Here is an 11,901-nt window from a genome sequence, read left to right on the forward strand (position 1 = left end):
GATAAACAGCTGATCCAGGGATACAGGCAGAGAGAAGGAAGATCTAACAAACAAAAACCGGCATATACTGCGTTCAAGGTGTTCAAGGCCAGGCTGGATGAGCCTTTGAGCAACCTAACCTAGTGGAAAGTGTCCCTGCCCATGGCAGGAGGGTTGGAACTGGATGGGCTTTAAGGTCCCTTCCAACCCAAACCGTTCTATGATTAAACCCAAACCAGCAGGCCCTGTCCTGCTTTCACCCATCCTCTTTGTGGGCTCCTCAAACTGCAAACCCAGCTGAGGTTTTTGGGCCGCCTCCTCGTTCCTGTGTGTGTCTCCACCGCCTTTGCTATGGGTCCAGCAGCATGGGAGGTGTCTGAAATAGCCCCGTTGCTTCGGAGATGCCCAGGTGAGAACAGGGCTTTGCTTTCACCCATGAAAACCATCTTTGGGACAGTCAAGCCTTGCTCCTGCGTGCTGCTGGTTGCTTCTGGCTGCGCTTCTTAAGATCGGCTTGTGAGCAAGGAACTTGATCATAGGAGCTTTTCTCCAACTGTGTGAGGTTTGTCCAGAACAAACAAGGTGTGGGGCCAATGCCTTGGAAGAAAGCCTCCTGGTGCTGAAGAATTAACTCTTTGGAACACCAGCATCTCCCTGGATGAGGTGGAGAGGAGCCACCCTTCCCCTCCGTGCATGAACGAAGGGTTTGTGCTGTTGGTTGCAGCTCCCTGAGTCTTGGCGTAAAGATGCTGTGGAGGAGGGAAGATGTTGGATGCGAACAGGGTTGGGGTTTTAATCATTTATTGATATTTTTTGGACAAAGAGAACTGCTCTAACCTTAGCAGCAGCAAACAAAGACCTCAGTGTCCTCTGGAAGGTGGCGCCTGGAGATGAGTAATGCAGCGGTTGCATCACGGTTGGAGCAAGCGGGAGCACGAAGTGTCTGTTCTACCTCTTGATTTGAAAAAAAAACCCCAGATGCTGAAGACCTTGAGCATTTACCTGAGCAAAAGTGTTATGAGTCGTGGCTGAGGGACCTGGGGTTTAGCCTCGAGAAGAGGAGGCTGAGGAGAGACTTTATAACTGTCTACGACTCCCTGAATGGATGTTGTAGCGAGGTGGGTGCTGGCCTCTTCTCCCAAGGAACAAGGGCAGGATGAGAGGGAATGGCCTCAAGTTGCACTGGGGGAGATTCAGGTTGGATATTAGGAGAAATTTCTCTACTGAAAGAGCGGGGCAGCAGTGGAAGGTGCTGCCCAGGGCAGTGGCGGAGTCCTCATCCCTGGAGGTTTTCAGAAAACCATGTAGATGTGGCACTTCAGGACCTGGTTTAGTAGGCACGGTGGTGTTGGGCTGATGGTTAGACTGAACGAGCTTAGGGATCTTTTTATAGAATCGTAGAATAACCAGGTTGGAAAAGACCCACCAGATCATCGAGTCCAACCATTCCTATCAAACACTACACCATGTCCCTCAGCACCTAACCTTAACAATTCTATGATTCTATGAAATGCTTTTACACCCCTTGTTCTTCGCTTCCCTCCATTCTTCGGAGATCAAGTGATCTTGCAGGCACCTGCAAGGAGATGGCGCCTCTCCCACACACTCGAGTGGGAGTTGAGGGTTCTCTGCTGACTTGTTCTTGCTTGAGGTTCACCTTGGATGTCTGAGAGGCTGGTGAACGTCCTGTTCCCTCACCTAAGGGTGCCCAGGGCACCGGTTGTTTTGAAACTGGAGTTTTTACAGCTGAGGTTGTTATTTTCAAACTTAAAGCCAGCACCCGGTGCTGGTGGATGAGAAGCTCGACATAAGGTGGCAACGTGTGCTTGCAGCCCAGAAGGCCAGTGGTGTCCTGGGCTGAATCCTGGTGGGATCAGCAGGGAGGGGATTCTCCTCCTCTACTCCACGCTCCACGTGGAGTCCTGTGTCCAGTTCTGGAATCCCAAAGATAAGAAGGAGATGGAACTGTTGGAACGGGTCCGGAGGAGGCCACGATGATGATGTGAGGGCTGGAGCACCTCTGCTAGGAGGACAAGCTGAGAGAGTTGAGGTTATCCAGCCTGGAGAAGAGAAAGTTCTGAGGAGACCTTAGAGTGGCCTCGCAATATGTTGAAGGTTTATAAAAAAGGTGGAGAAAGACTTTTCACTGGGGTCTGTAGTGACAGGGCAATGGTTTTAAACTCAAAAAGGGAAGGTTTAGACTGGACATGAAGAAGAAATTTTCTACGATGAGGGTGGGGAGGCCCTGGCCCAGGTTGCCCAGAGAAGCTGTGGCTGCCCCATCCCTGGAGGTGTTCAAGACCAGGTTGGATGAGACTCTGAGCAACCTGATCCAGAGGGAGGTGTCCCTGCCCATGGCAGGAGGTTGGAACTGGATGGGCTTTGAGGTCCCTTCCAACTCATTCTATGATTCTATAAAAAAGAATCCGTTTTCATAGTGGTCGCAGGCTCTCAGGGCCATGCTGGCTCAGTAGGAGCAGTGCTGAGGTTTATAGAGGATGCTGAAATGATGAAAATAAGCAGCACCATCCCAAGTTTTAGTCCGTGTTTCTCAAGGATGCTTCCCACATCTTGTTGGAACCTGAGGAGAAGCGCTGGGAGTGGGGACATCTCTTTCCCTTCAGACAACTTGGGGGGGGAAATCCTGGGTCCAGTAAGAAAACGAAGGCTGGAAGCAATGTCCCAAAGAAATTGGGAGGAAGGTGATGCTGTCCCCCAAAAGTTTTAGTCCTTGTTTCCCAAGGATGCTTGGTGGAACCTGGGGAGAAGTGCTGAGAGAGGAGAAATCCAAAAGAACTTGGGAGGAAGGTGATGCTGTTTGGAGATAAAGGGATGGTTCCTCTCTTTCCTAGGAGATGCTTTCCAGCCCAGTGCTCACAGGACCTTCTCATGGACTAGAGGAGATGGTTTGGGTGGGGAAAAGGTGCCTGTGGGTTTCTGGGAAGGCGTTTTGTGGAGAATTTGCATCAATTTAGAATCATAGAGTCACCAGGTTGGAAAAGACCCTCTGGATCATCAGCTCCAACCATCCCCATCAATCTCTAAACCATGTCCCTCAGCACCTCATCCACCCGGCCCTTAAACCCCTCCAGGGAAGGGGACTCAACCCCCTCCCTGGGCAGCCTCAGACAGGGACCAATCACCCTTTCTATGAAAAATTTCATCCTGATGTTCAGCCTGAGCCTCCCCTGGTGGAGCTTGAGGCCATTCCCTCTCATCCTATCCCCTGTCCCTTGGGAGAAGAGCCCAGCTCCCTCCTCTCCACAACCTCCTCTCAGGGAGCTGGAGAGAGCAATGAGGTCTCCCCTCAGCCTCCTCTTCTCCAGCCTAAACACCCCCAGGGCCCTCAGGCTTGTTCTCCAGCCCCTTCCCCAGCTTCGTTGCTCTTCTCTGCACTCGCTCCAGAGCCTCAACATCCTTCTTGTGGGGAGGGGCCCAGACCTGACCCCAGGATTCGAGGAGCGGTCTCACCAGGGTCGAGGCCAGAGGGAGAAGAACCTCCCTGGCCCTGCTGGCCACGCCGGGTCTGCTCCAAGCCAAGATGCCCTTGGCCTTCTTGGCCACCTGGGCCACTGCTGGCTCATGTTCAGTCCCTGTCAACTTTCTCCTCCAGGCAGCTCTCAAGCCAGACTTCTCCTAGACTGTAGCTCTGCAAATTTGTGATGGAATTGTGACCGGCTTCACAACCTGCAGCTTTCCTTGCAGCTGGGGTTGTGGGGAGCCTCTTCCCACCGCGGTGCTGCTGCTCCGCCCAGGAAGAGTGGCAAAACCTCTCCAGGGAGTGGGAAATCTTTAACCAGCTGCATCTGCAACTGCCACATTTTTACAGGAGAAAGGCAAATCCTGGAAAAGCTTTGAAAATCTCTTCCTCAAAACAAGCCTGGACAGTTTTGCGTGGGCGGACGGCAAAGGCATCACAAGTCCCCGTGAGCCAAGAGGCTCTTTTGTTCCAGCAAAGCTCTGAAGTTTGCAAACATAGGCATGGTTTCACCTCTTTTTGGGTTTTTTCCCTCTCTAATCCTGGTGAAAAATGAATAGCAACAACAAATTACTTGTGGGCTATTCCAGAGGAGGCCATGAAGATGGTCCAAGGGCTGGAGCACCTTCCATATGAGAACAGGCTGAGAGAGTTGGGGTTGTTCAGCCTGGAGAAGAGAAGGGTCCAAGAAAACCTTAGAGCAGCTTCCAGTAGGGAAAGGGGGTCCAGAAAAGCTGGGAGGGGCTCTTGATCAGGGAGCACAGGAATAGGATGAGGGGGAACGGTTTTGAGCTGAAAGAGGGGAGATTGAGATGAGATTTTAGGAAGAAATGTTCTCCTGTGGGGATGGTGAAGCCCTGGCCCAGGTTTCCCTGGGAAGTTGTGGCTGCCCCATCCCTGGAGGTGTTCAAGGTCAGGTTGGATGGGGCTTTGAGCAACTTGATCCAGTGGGAGGTGTCCCAGCCCATGGCAGGGGGGTTGGAACTGGTTGGTCTTTAAGGTCCCTTCCTACTCAAACCGTTCCATGATTCTATGATGTTTCAATTCCTACCTCCAGGCTTCAGTTCTCCGCAGCGTAAAAAGCTTTTTTGCATTCCTCAGATCTGCCTGTAATCAAATTGCCTCTGATCTCAGCTGGGGAGGTTTATGTTTTGAAGGAGAAAAATGGGAATTGAGGGAAAGTCGTGCAAACCCAGCTTGGCTGGGAGGGAGAGGAAGAGTTTGGAGCAGGTTGTGCTTCCTTTGATGGCATGAAAATAGCGCAAATAATAGGGTTGGAGGGGCTGCAAAACAGTGATTTATTCCTTTTAGCTTTCCCTGGGCTCATTTTTTGTTTTGCATCTCTTCCAGGGGAGATTGAGATGAGATCTTACGAAGAAATGTTCTTCTGTGAGAGCAGTGAGGACCTGGCCCGGGTTGCCTAGAGAACTTGTGGCTGCCCCATCCCTGGAGGTGTTCAAGACCAGGTTGGTTGGAGCTTGGAGCCCCTGATCCAGTGGGAGGTGTCCCATGAGGTTGGAACTGGATGGACTTTGAGATCCCTTCCCACCCAAACCCTTCCTTGATTTTATGATTCTTGCGAGGATCGATTTGGGGCTGGGATGGATCCAAGTGCTTAGGGCCCATGCGTAGGGTTACGGTTTAGTGGTGGGCACGTACGGTTGGGCTCGATGATCTTAAAGGTCTTTTCCAATCTAGTGATTCTATGTATAGTTTTATGAAGTGAGAAATTAAGGGGTGTTTTTTTTAAGCTGTAAAGAGGAGAAGGCACCGAGCTTTAAAGCTGCAGAGATGGGGATGGCTTTTTTATTCTTTGTTTATCTCCTCGAGTGATGTATTGAGCCACAGCACCATCCTCCTGCCTATTCTAGGGGAGAAAAGAGGGAAAAAGCTCCAAAATCTCCCCTGGCTGGCATGCCGCGGGCTGTGGTTACATGAGGCTGAGACTCCGGGGCTGCGTGCGTGGGGGTTGAGGTCATGGAGCTATTAATTTCCCGTTAAAAGCCCTCCCTCCGACAGCTCCAGCGCTGCAGGGATGGAAAATGAAGCAGCTCCAATTGCGGCTGCTGTAGTTAACCCCTGCAGGGATGCTTGACTTTTTGGGTTGAGAGCACCAAATCCCGCGATGCCAACGGTAGGTTACGTCTCTTGAAGGTTGATGGTCACCACCTTAGCCTCCCTGTGGCTGCTGCAGGTCCTCATCCAACTCCTGCTGGGCTCAGGGTCCCTTGAGATGTCCAGAAAACCCTCCTGGCGCCTGCAAAGACCTTGTCTGGTTTAATCCCTCGCCAGCCGGCTGGGCTGGAGCCACATCTACCCACCCTTCCATGCTGGAAACCCGGCTATAGCTGAGCTCCTGGTTGCATTTCACGCTCGAAAGCCCCTGAGGCTGAGCCCAGGGGCTTATTTTGGTAACTTGAACTTGGGAAACCCCTTGGCTGTTGAAGGAGGGAAGAGAAACCTTGTGAAATGCCGTGGCAGCTGGGAGCTCCTGGAGACCACAAGAGGAGCCTCAGGCATCTTCACAAAATCCCTTGGGGCTTTACATTAAGCCTTGGGAAAGCTGGAGAAGCCAGATCGGGGTGGTGGGGAGGAGTCTTCATCCTTGCAGCAGGGCACAGGGCATCCGACCAGCCCTAGGGACGCTCTTATCTCATGCCCCAACAACCTGCCTGGCATTTGTGGAGCATGGGAACCCCTGTCCTGATCCTCTTCCCTGGTCACGCTTGCCCCATCTCCAGCTCGTTCTGATTCTTTCTTCTTGTCCTGCTTGTCTCCTGCTCATTCTGATTCCTTCTTCTTGTCCTGCTTGTCTCCTGCTCCTGCTTAACTCCAGCCCAAAGGCTTGTTCTTGTCTCCTGATTACCTCTCCTGGTCCTGCTTGTCTCCTGCTCCTGCTTAGCTCCAGCCCAAAGGCTTGTTCTTGTCTCCTGATTCCCTCTCCTGGTCCTGCTTGTCTCCGTTTCTTGGTCCTGCTTCTCCCTTCTCCTGGTTTTGCTTCTCCCCATCTCTTGGTCCCATTTATTCCACCTTTTGGTTGCATTTTTTCCCCTCTCCTGGTTCTTCTCACCCCACACGTCCCCTCCCTTGGTCACACTTGTCCCCAACTTCTTGTCTCATTTCTTTCCCTCTCCTGGTCCTGTTGGTCTCATGGTACCATTTGTACTCTCTTCTTCTCCTCCTCATCTCCGGCTTCTTGTCCCACTTGTCCTCTCTCCTTGTCCCACTTGTCCTCTCTCCTTGTCCCACTTGTCCTTTCTCCTTGTCCCACTTGTCCTGTCCCTGATCCTGCTTTCAGGAGCAGTTTTGGTGCAGACCTGGTGGGATTCAGTGTAGATTTTTGAGGCCCAGAGCCTTGGGTGCTGTTGAGCATCCTCACTGTGGTGGTACCCAGAGTCCCACATGGGGCAAAGGGCCTAACGCTAGAAAAAAGGGGGTAAAACCAACCACTCTGGTCCCCAAATCAGGCACTTTGACCCAAAGTAATTCCCCATCCAGTGCAACCTCAACCCCAACCTCACACTCAGTGCTTGGTCTGAAGTCTTAGGAGGAGCGGCTGAGGGACCAGGGGGTGTTTAGCCTGGAGAAGAGGAGGCTGAGGGGAGACCTCATTGCTCTCTCCAGCTCCCTGAGAGGAGGTTGTGGAGAGGAGGGAGCTGGGCTCTTCTCCCAAGGGACAGGGGACAGGACGAGAGGGAATGGCCTCAAGCTCCACCAGGGGAGGCTCAGGCTGAACATTAGGAAAATTTTTTTCTCGGAAAGGGTGATTGGTCCCTGTCCGAGGCTGCCCAGGGAGGGGGTTGGGTCCCCTTCCCTGGAGGGGTTTAAGGGCTGGGTGGCCGAGGTGCTGAGGGACATGGGTTAGTGATTGATGGGAATGGTTGGACTTGATGATCTGATGGGTCTTTTCCAACCTTGTGATTCTATGATTCTGTGATTTTGTGATCCTGTCCCGTGCCCTGAGCCTGGTCACGGGGCGATTCCTGGTGGTTATTTCTTTTCCAGTTCTCCTGCAGACAGTACTTTTTCCTTTTCACAAATAACCCGCAAGTGGAAAATCAGCGAGAAGCAGCTCATTAAAACAGGTTAAAAAACACCCCTGAGAAATGAAACTGGTTTCTGCCAAACTAAATATTGGAAAGAAGCGTTCGCAAAGGGGTTTGGTTTGGTTTTTATTCCAAGATTTATAGAACGATTTGGATTAGAAGGGACCTCAAAGCCCATCCAGTTCCACCCCTGCCATGGGCAGGGACACCTCCCACTGGATCAGGTTGCTCCAAGCCCCATCCAACCTGGCCTTGAACACCTCCAGGGATGGAGGAGCCACGACTTCTCTGGGCAACCTGGGCCAGGTCCTCACCGCCCTCACAGAAGAACATTTCTTCCTAAGATCTCATCTTGATCTTCCTTCTCTCCTCCTGTCCACCCCAAATGCTGGTGGAAACCTTCCTGATCATCAAACTGGGGGAGAAATGGTCAAACATCTCTGTTAAAGCACAAATAAACATCCTTCTCTGGGCTAATTGGGCTGGTGTTTCTGGCCAGGGTCCAGCCTCCCGTTTAAGAAAGATCATCGTTAAGAAAAACCGCGTCAGGATAAGTGGCATAAAGAAATACTCCATTAATTAAACAACCCCAGAATAGAAGGAGGAAAGGTCAAGCCTAAAAATACAAGGCATGGTATTAATAAATAATCATGTTCTTGGGAAGGTCTAATTTTAGCAGCTTGGGTACAAAAACCTGGTGTGACCCCTCCGCTTGTTTTGGTTTTGCTGGATTTCATTTATTCATTAAATATCTTCATTCATGATAGAGACAACGAGATCGAGGGCACCCTCAGCAAGTTTGCAGGTGACACCAAGCTGAGAGGTGCAATTGTCACCCCAGAAGGATGGGATGGATCCAGAGGGACCTGGACAGGCTGGAGAAGTGGGGCTGGGGGAACCTCATGAGGTTCAACAAGGCCAAGGGCAACGTCCTACACCTGGGTCAGGGCAATACGCAACTTCAATACAGGGTTGGGGATGATGTGATTGAGAGCTGCCCTGAGGAGAAGGACTTGGGGTGCTGGTGGATGAGAAGCTCGACATGAGCCATCAATGTGCACTCATATCCCAGAAACCAACCGTGTCCTGGGCTGCATCCAAAGAACGTGGCCAGTAGGGTGAGGGAGAGGATTTTGCTCCTCTACTCTGCTCTTGTGAGACCTCATCTGGAGTCCTGAGTCCATGTCTGGAATCTCCAACAGAAGGAGGAGGTGGAATTGTTGGAAATGGTCCAGAGGAGGTCGGGGCAATGATCTGAAGGCTGGAGAACCTCTGCTATGAGGTCAGGCTGAGAGAGTTGGGGTTGTTCAGCCTGGAGAAGAGAAGGCTCTGGGGAGACCTTAGAACAGCCTTCCAGGACCTGAAGGGGCTCCAGGAAAGCTGAGGTGGGACTTTTTCCAAGGGCCTGGAGTCATAGGATGATGGGAATGGGTTTAAATTGGAAGGGGGAACATTTAGATTAGACATGAGGAAGAAATTCTTCCCCATGAGGGTGGTGAGACCCTGGCCCAGGGAAGTTGTGGCTGCCCCATCCCTGGAGGTGTTCAAGGCCAGGTTGGATGGGACCTTGAGCAGCCTGGTCTGATGAAAGGTGTCCCTGCCTATGGCAAAGAAGTTGGAACTGGGTGATCTTTAAGGTCCCTTCCAACCCAAACCATTCCATGATACTATGATTTGGGGCTTCCTTTGTCTGAGCTTTGCTCTGATCCCGTTCCGTGTGGAGCTCCAGGCGGGCTGGGTGTGTGATGGAGAGGGCAGCACCTCCAGAAGGCTCTGGGTGCCCGGCGTGGAGCGAGCGCGGGCGTGCTCAGCCCCGCCGGCTGGCGTGTCGACACCCGCCCAGTTTTCCCAGCATCGGGAAAACAACTGGGATTTCCAAAGATCTGGAGGTGTCGGGTGGCTTGAACATTCCCAATGTCACCTGTGAAACCAGCCGTGCCCGACTCACACCACCTCCCCGCGCGCTCATTAGTGACTGTGCATTAATAAGCCCCATTAGAATTAATTCACCTTTAGGGAATCACCCCAGCTTGGGGTGTCAGGGCTGCTGCAGTTGAGTTTCACCTTCTTTGTGGGGAAACTGAGTCACAGGGAGCATGACGAGGTGGATTACGACTAGGCAAGGTGAATCCCACTTTACTCATCGTTGGGATGGGGATTAGGGCTTAATCCAGCAGCCAACTCTTCTCTTAGCTTAGGGGTGGGGAGTGTAGGACCTCCAACACCCTGGGGGTGACCCCCAAAGCAAAGCCAGGAACCCATGAGGAGCATTTTTCCAGCTTGCAGAGAAGAAGAATGGGGATAAAGAGGATGGAGGTGATGTGGGGCTTGACCCTGGAAGGGATATCCTGGTGTTGGTGATCTGGGAGGGGTTGGTTTTTAGCAGGGACCCCGAAGAGAAGCCAAAGGAAGCACTAGGACATGGGGGGACGTCTCTTTATTGGACTCGGCACGGTGCCGGGGGAAGGTGCTGTGGCCACCGGCGTCTCTATGGACACGAGGGGTGCATCTCGTTGCAGGAAACCCTTCATGTGTCTGCACCCCAAGTCCCATCCTGCCCTGTGAGATGCCCACATCCGATGTGGACACTGAAAAATAAAAAAGAGGATTTTTAAAGAGGATTTTTCCAGCCTGGGACGGTGGAGAGAAGGCGGTGGGGGCTGGAGGGGCTGGGGGAGCACCACGACCTCTGTTCCCTATAAAGAAATGAAGGAAAAATTACAGAGTATCATGAACATCGATTTCTCCAACCACCACCAAGAATTGCTGGGCAGGAGGTGGTCGCGATGGGGGGGAGGTGCAAGATCTGGGGGGGCCATTGCGATGGGTGGGGTGACCCCCGTGGTCCTGGACTTTCTGTGCACGTGGGGGCTGGACGCGAAGCTGCATCCTAGCGAGTTACCTGTGGGATGGGGCTGGAGATGGGTGGTGGGGCTCACTTCTCCGTCATCATCCTCACAAACTCCTCGTAGTTGACCTGACCATCGTTGTTGCAGTCGGCCTCCTTGATCATCTCATCCACCTCCTCGTCCGTCAGCTTCTCTCCTAAGTTAGTCATGACGTGCCGCAGCTCCGCCACGCTGATGTAGCCATTGCCGTCCTTGTCAAAGACGCGGAACGCCTCCCGGATCTCCTCTTCGCTGTCCGTGTCCCTCATCTTCCTCGCCATCAGCGAGAGGAACTCGGGGAAGTCAATGGTGCCGCTGTTGTCGGCGTCCACCTCCCCCACCATGTCCTGCAGCTCCGCTTCCGTGGGGTTTTGCCCCAAGGAGCGCATGACGGTGCCCAACTCCTTGGTGGTGATGCAACCGTCTCCATCCCGGTCAAAAAGGGAAAAAGCCTCTTTGAATTCCGCGATCTTCTCCTCCGACAGCCGCTCGGCCATGGTTCTCCTTCGCTCACACGCCCCAGCACGCTGCAAGAGGACCTCCTCCTTCCAACCTGCCTCTCCCCGGAGGAGGAGGAGGAGGAGGCAGGAGCTGAGGATGGTGGGAGAGGTTGAGCCATGGGATCAACAGGAACAGGTTGGTTGGATCCTCGCAGAGCAAACGGGGGAGGTTGGGGTGGAGAAGAGCAACCACCAGCCCCCTTGGGCCACCTTGGCTGCTGTCCCACTTGCTTCATTTCATGGAGGTAACGAACGGCTTAATTAAGGGATTCGTGCTGTGGCTTGCAGCGAAGCGCTGGTGGAAGGAGGGTGATACCCGCTCTTTTGGGCTGGTTGAAGGCAATTTTGGAGCTGTGTGAAGCATCTCATGGAGGGGGTTAGAGGGAACCCATCCAGTCTTCGCCTCAGGGCCACCACGGCGATGCTGGCAGCGTGTCAAACCTGCTGAGGGATGGTTCCCTCGTGCAGGTCCAAGCAGAGCCCAGCTGCCCGGAGCTGACGTGCTCCACGCTGACAGAGACCTGAATCATCCATGATGCCTCTTCCTGGCTCCCCCAGAGCAGCCCCACTGCCCCGGGGTGGCTGATGTGGGGGTGCATCTATGTCATGAGTCCTGGCCCTGGTTAGTCAGGGGATAACCCTGCGGTTGAGTGAGGGTTAACCATGTTGTAATGACCTGCTTTCATTTCTACTCATCTCTTACATCAGGGAGTACAGGAAGGAGTACAGGAACACTGATGATGAGGGTTGTTCCTCTGTCCAGCTGTCCCTCCATCCTACTGTCCATCAATTCTCACTGCCTTCCATCCATCCCTCCACCCAATTATCTGTTTGTCCATTCATACATCTACCCAACTGTCCATCCAACCACCCAACCATCCATCCGTGTGTCCGTCCATCCGTCCATCCATCCATCCATCCATCCATCCATCCATCCATCCATCCATCCATCCATCCATCCAGTCACATTATCATCCATCTATCTCACCACCCTTCCAGCCTACCATTCA

The 11,901-nt window shown here is 52.8% G+C and overlaps 1 protein-coding gene across 2 annotated transcripts in view; it reads right to left on the reverse strand.

Moving 5' to 3' along the window:
- Window positions 1-10,954, reverse strand: part of LOC138725484 (calmodulin, striated muscle) — a 113,997-nt gene extending 103,043 nt beyond the window's left edge. Inside the window, exons 1-2 of one of the 2 annotated variants that reach the window (XM_069866567.1) lie at window positions 10,406-10,954; window positions 10,176-10,199 (exon numbers count right to left, since the gene is read on the reverse strand). In XM_069866567.1, the coding sequence (XP_069722668.1) occupies window positions 10,439-10,888 (450 nt within the window). In that variant the 5' untranslated portion in view covers window positions 10,889-10,954 and the 3' untranslated portion in view covers window positions 10,176-10,199; window positions 10,406-10,438. Of the gene's footprint in view, window positions 1-10,175; window positions 10,200-10,405 lie in introns of those variants that run through there. The other variant, XM_069866493.1, reaches the window with a different exon arrangement.
- Between the last annotated feature and the right edge of the window lie 947 nt (window positions 10,955-11,901).

Source organism: Phaenicophaeus curvirostris, chromosome 1 (genome assembly GCF_032191515.1).
Source record: "Phaenicophaeus curvirostris isolate KB17595 chromosome 1, BPBGC_Pcur_1.0, whole genome shotgun sequence".
Classification (NCBI taxonomy): domain Eukaryota; kingdom Metazoa; phylum Chordata; class Aves; order Cuculiformes; family Cuculidae; genus Phaenicophaeus; species Phaenicophaeus curvirostris.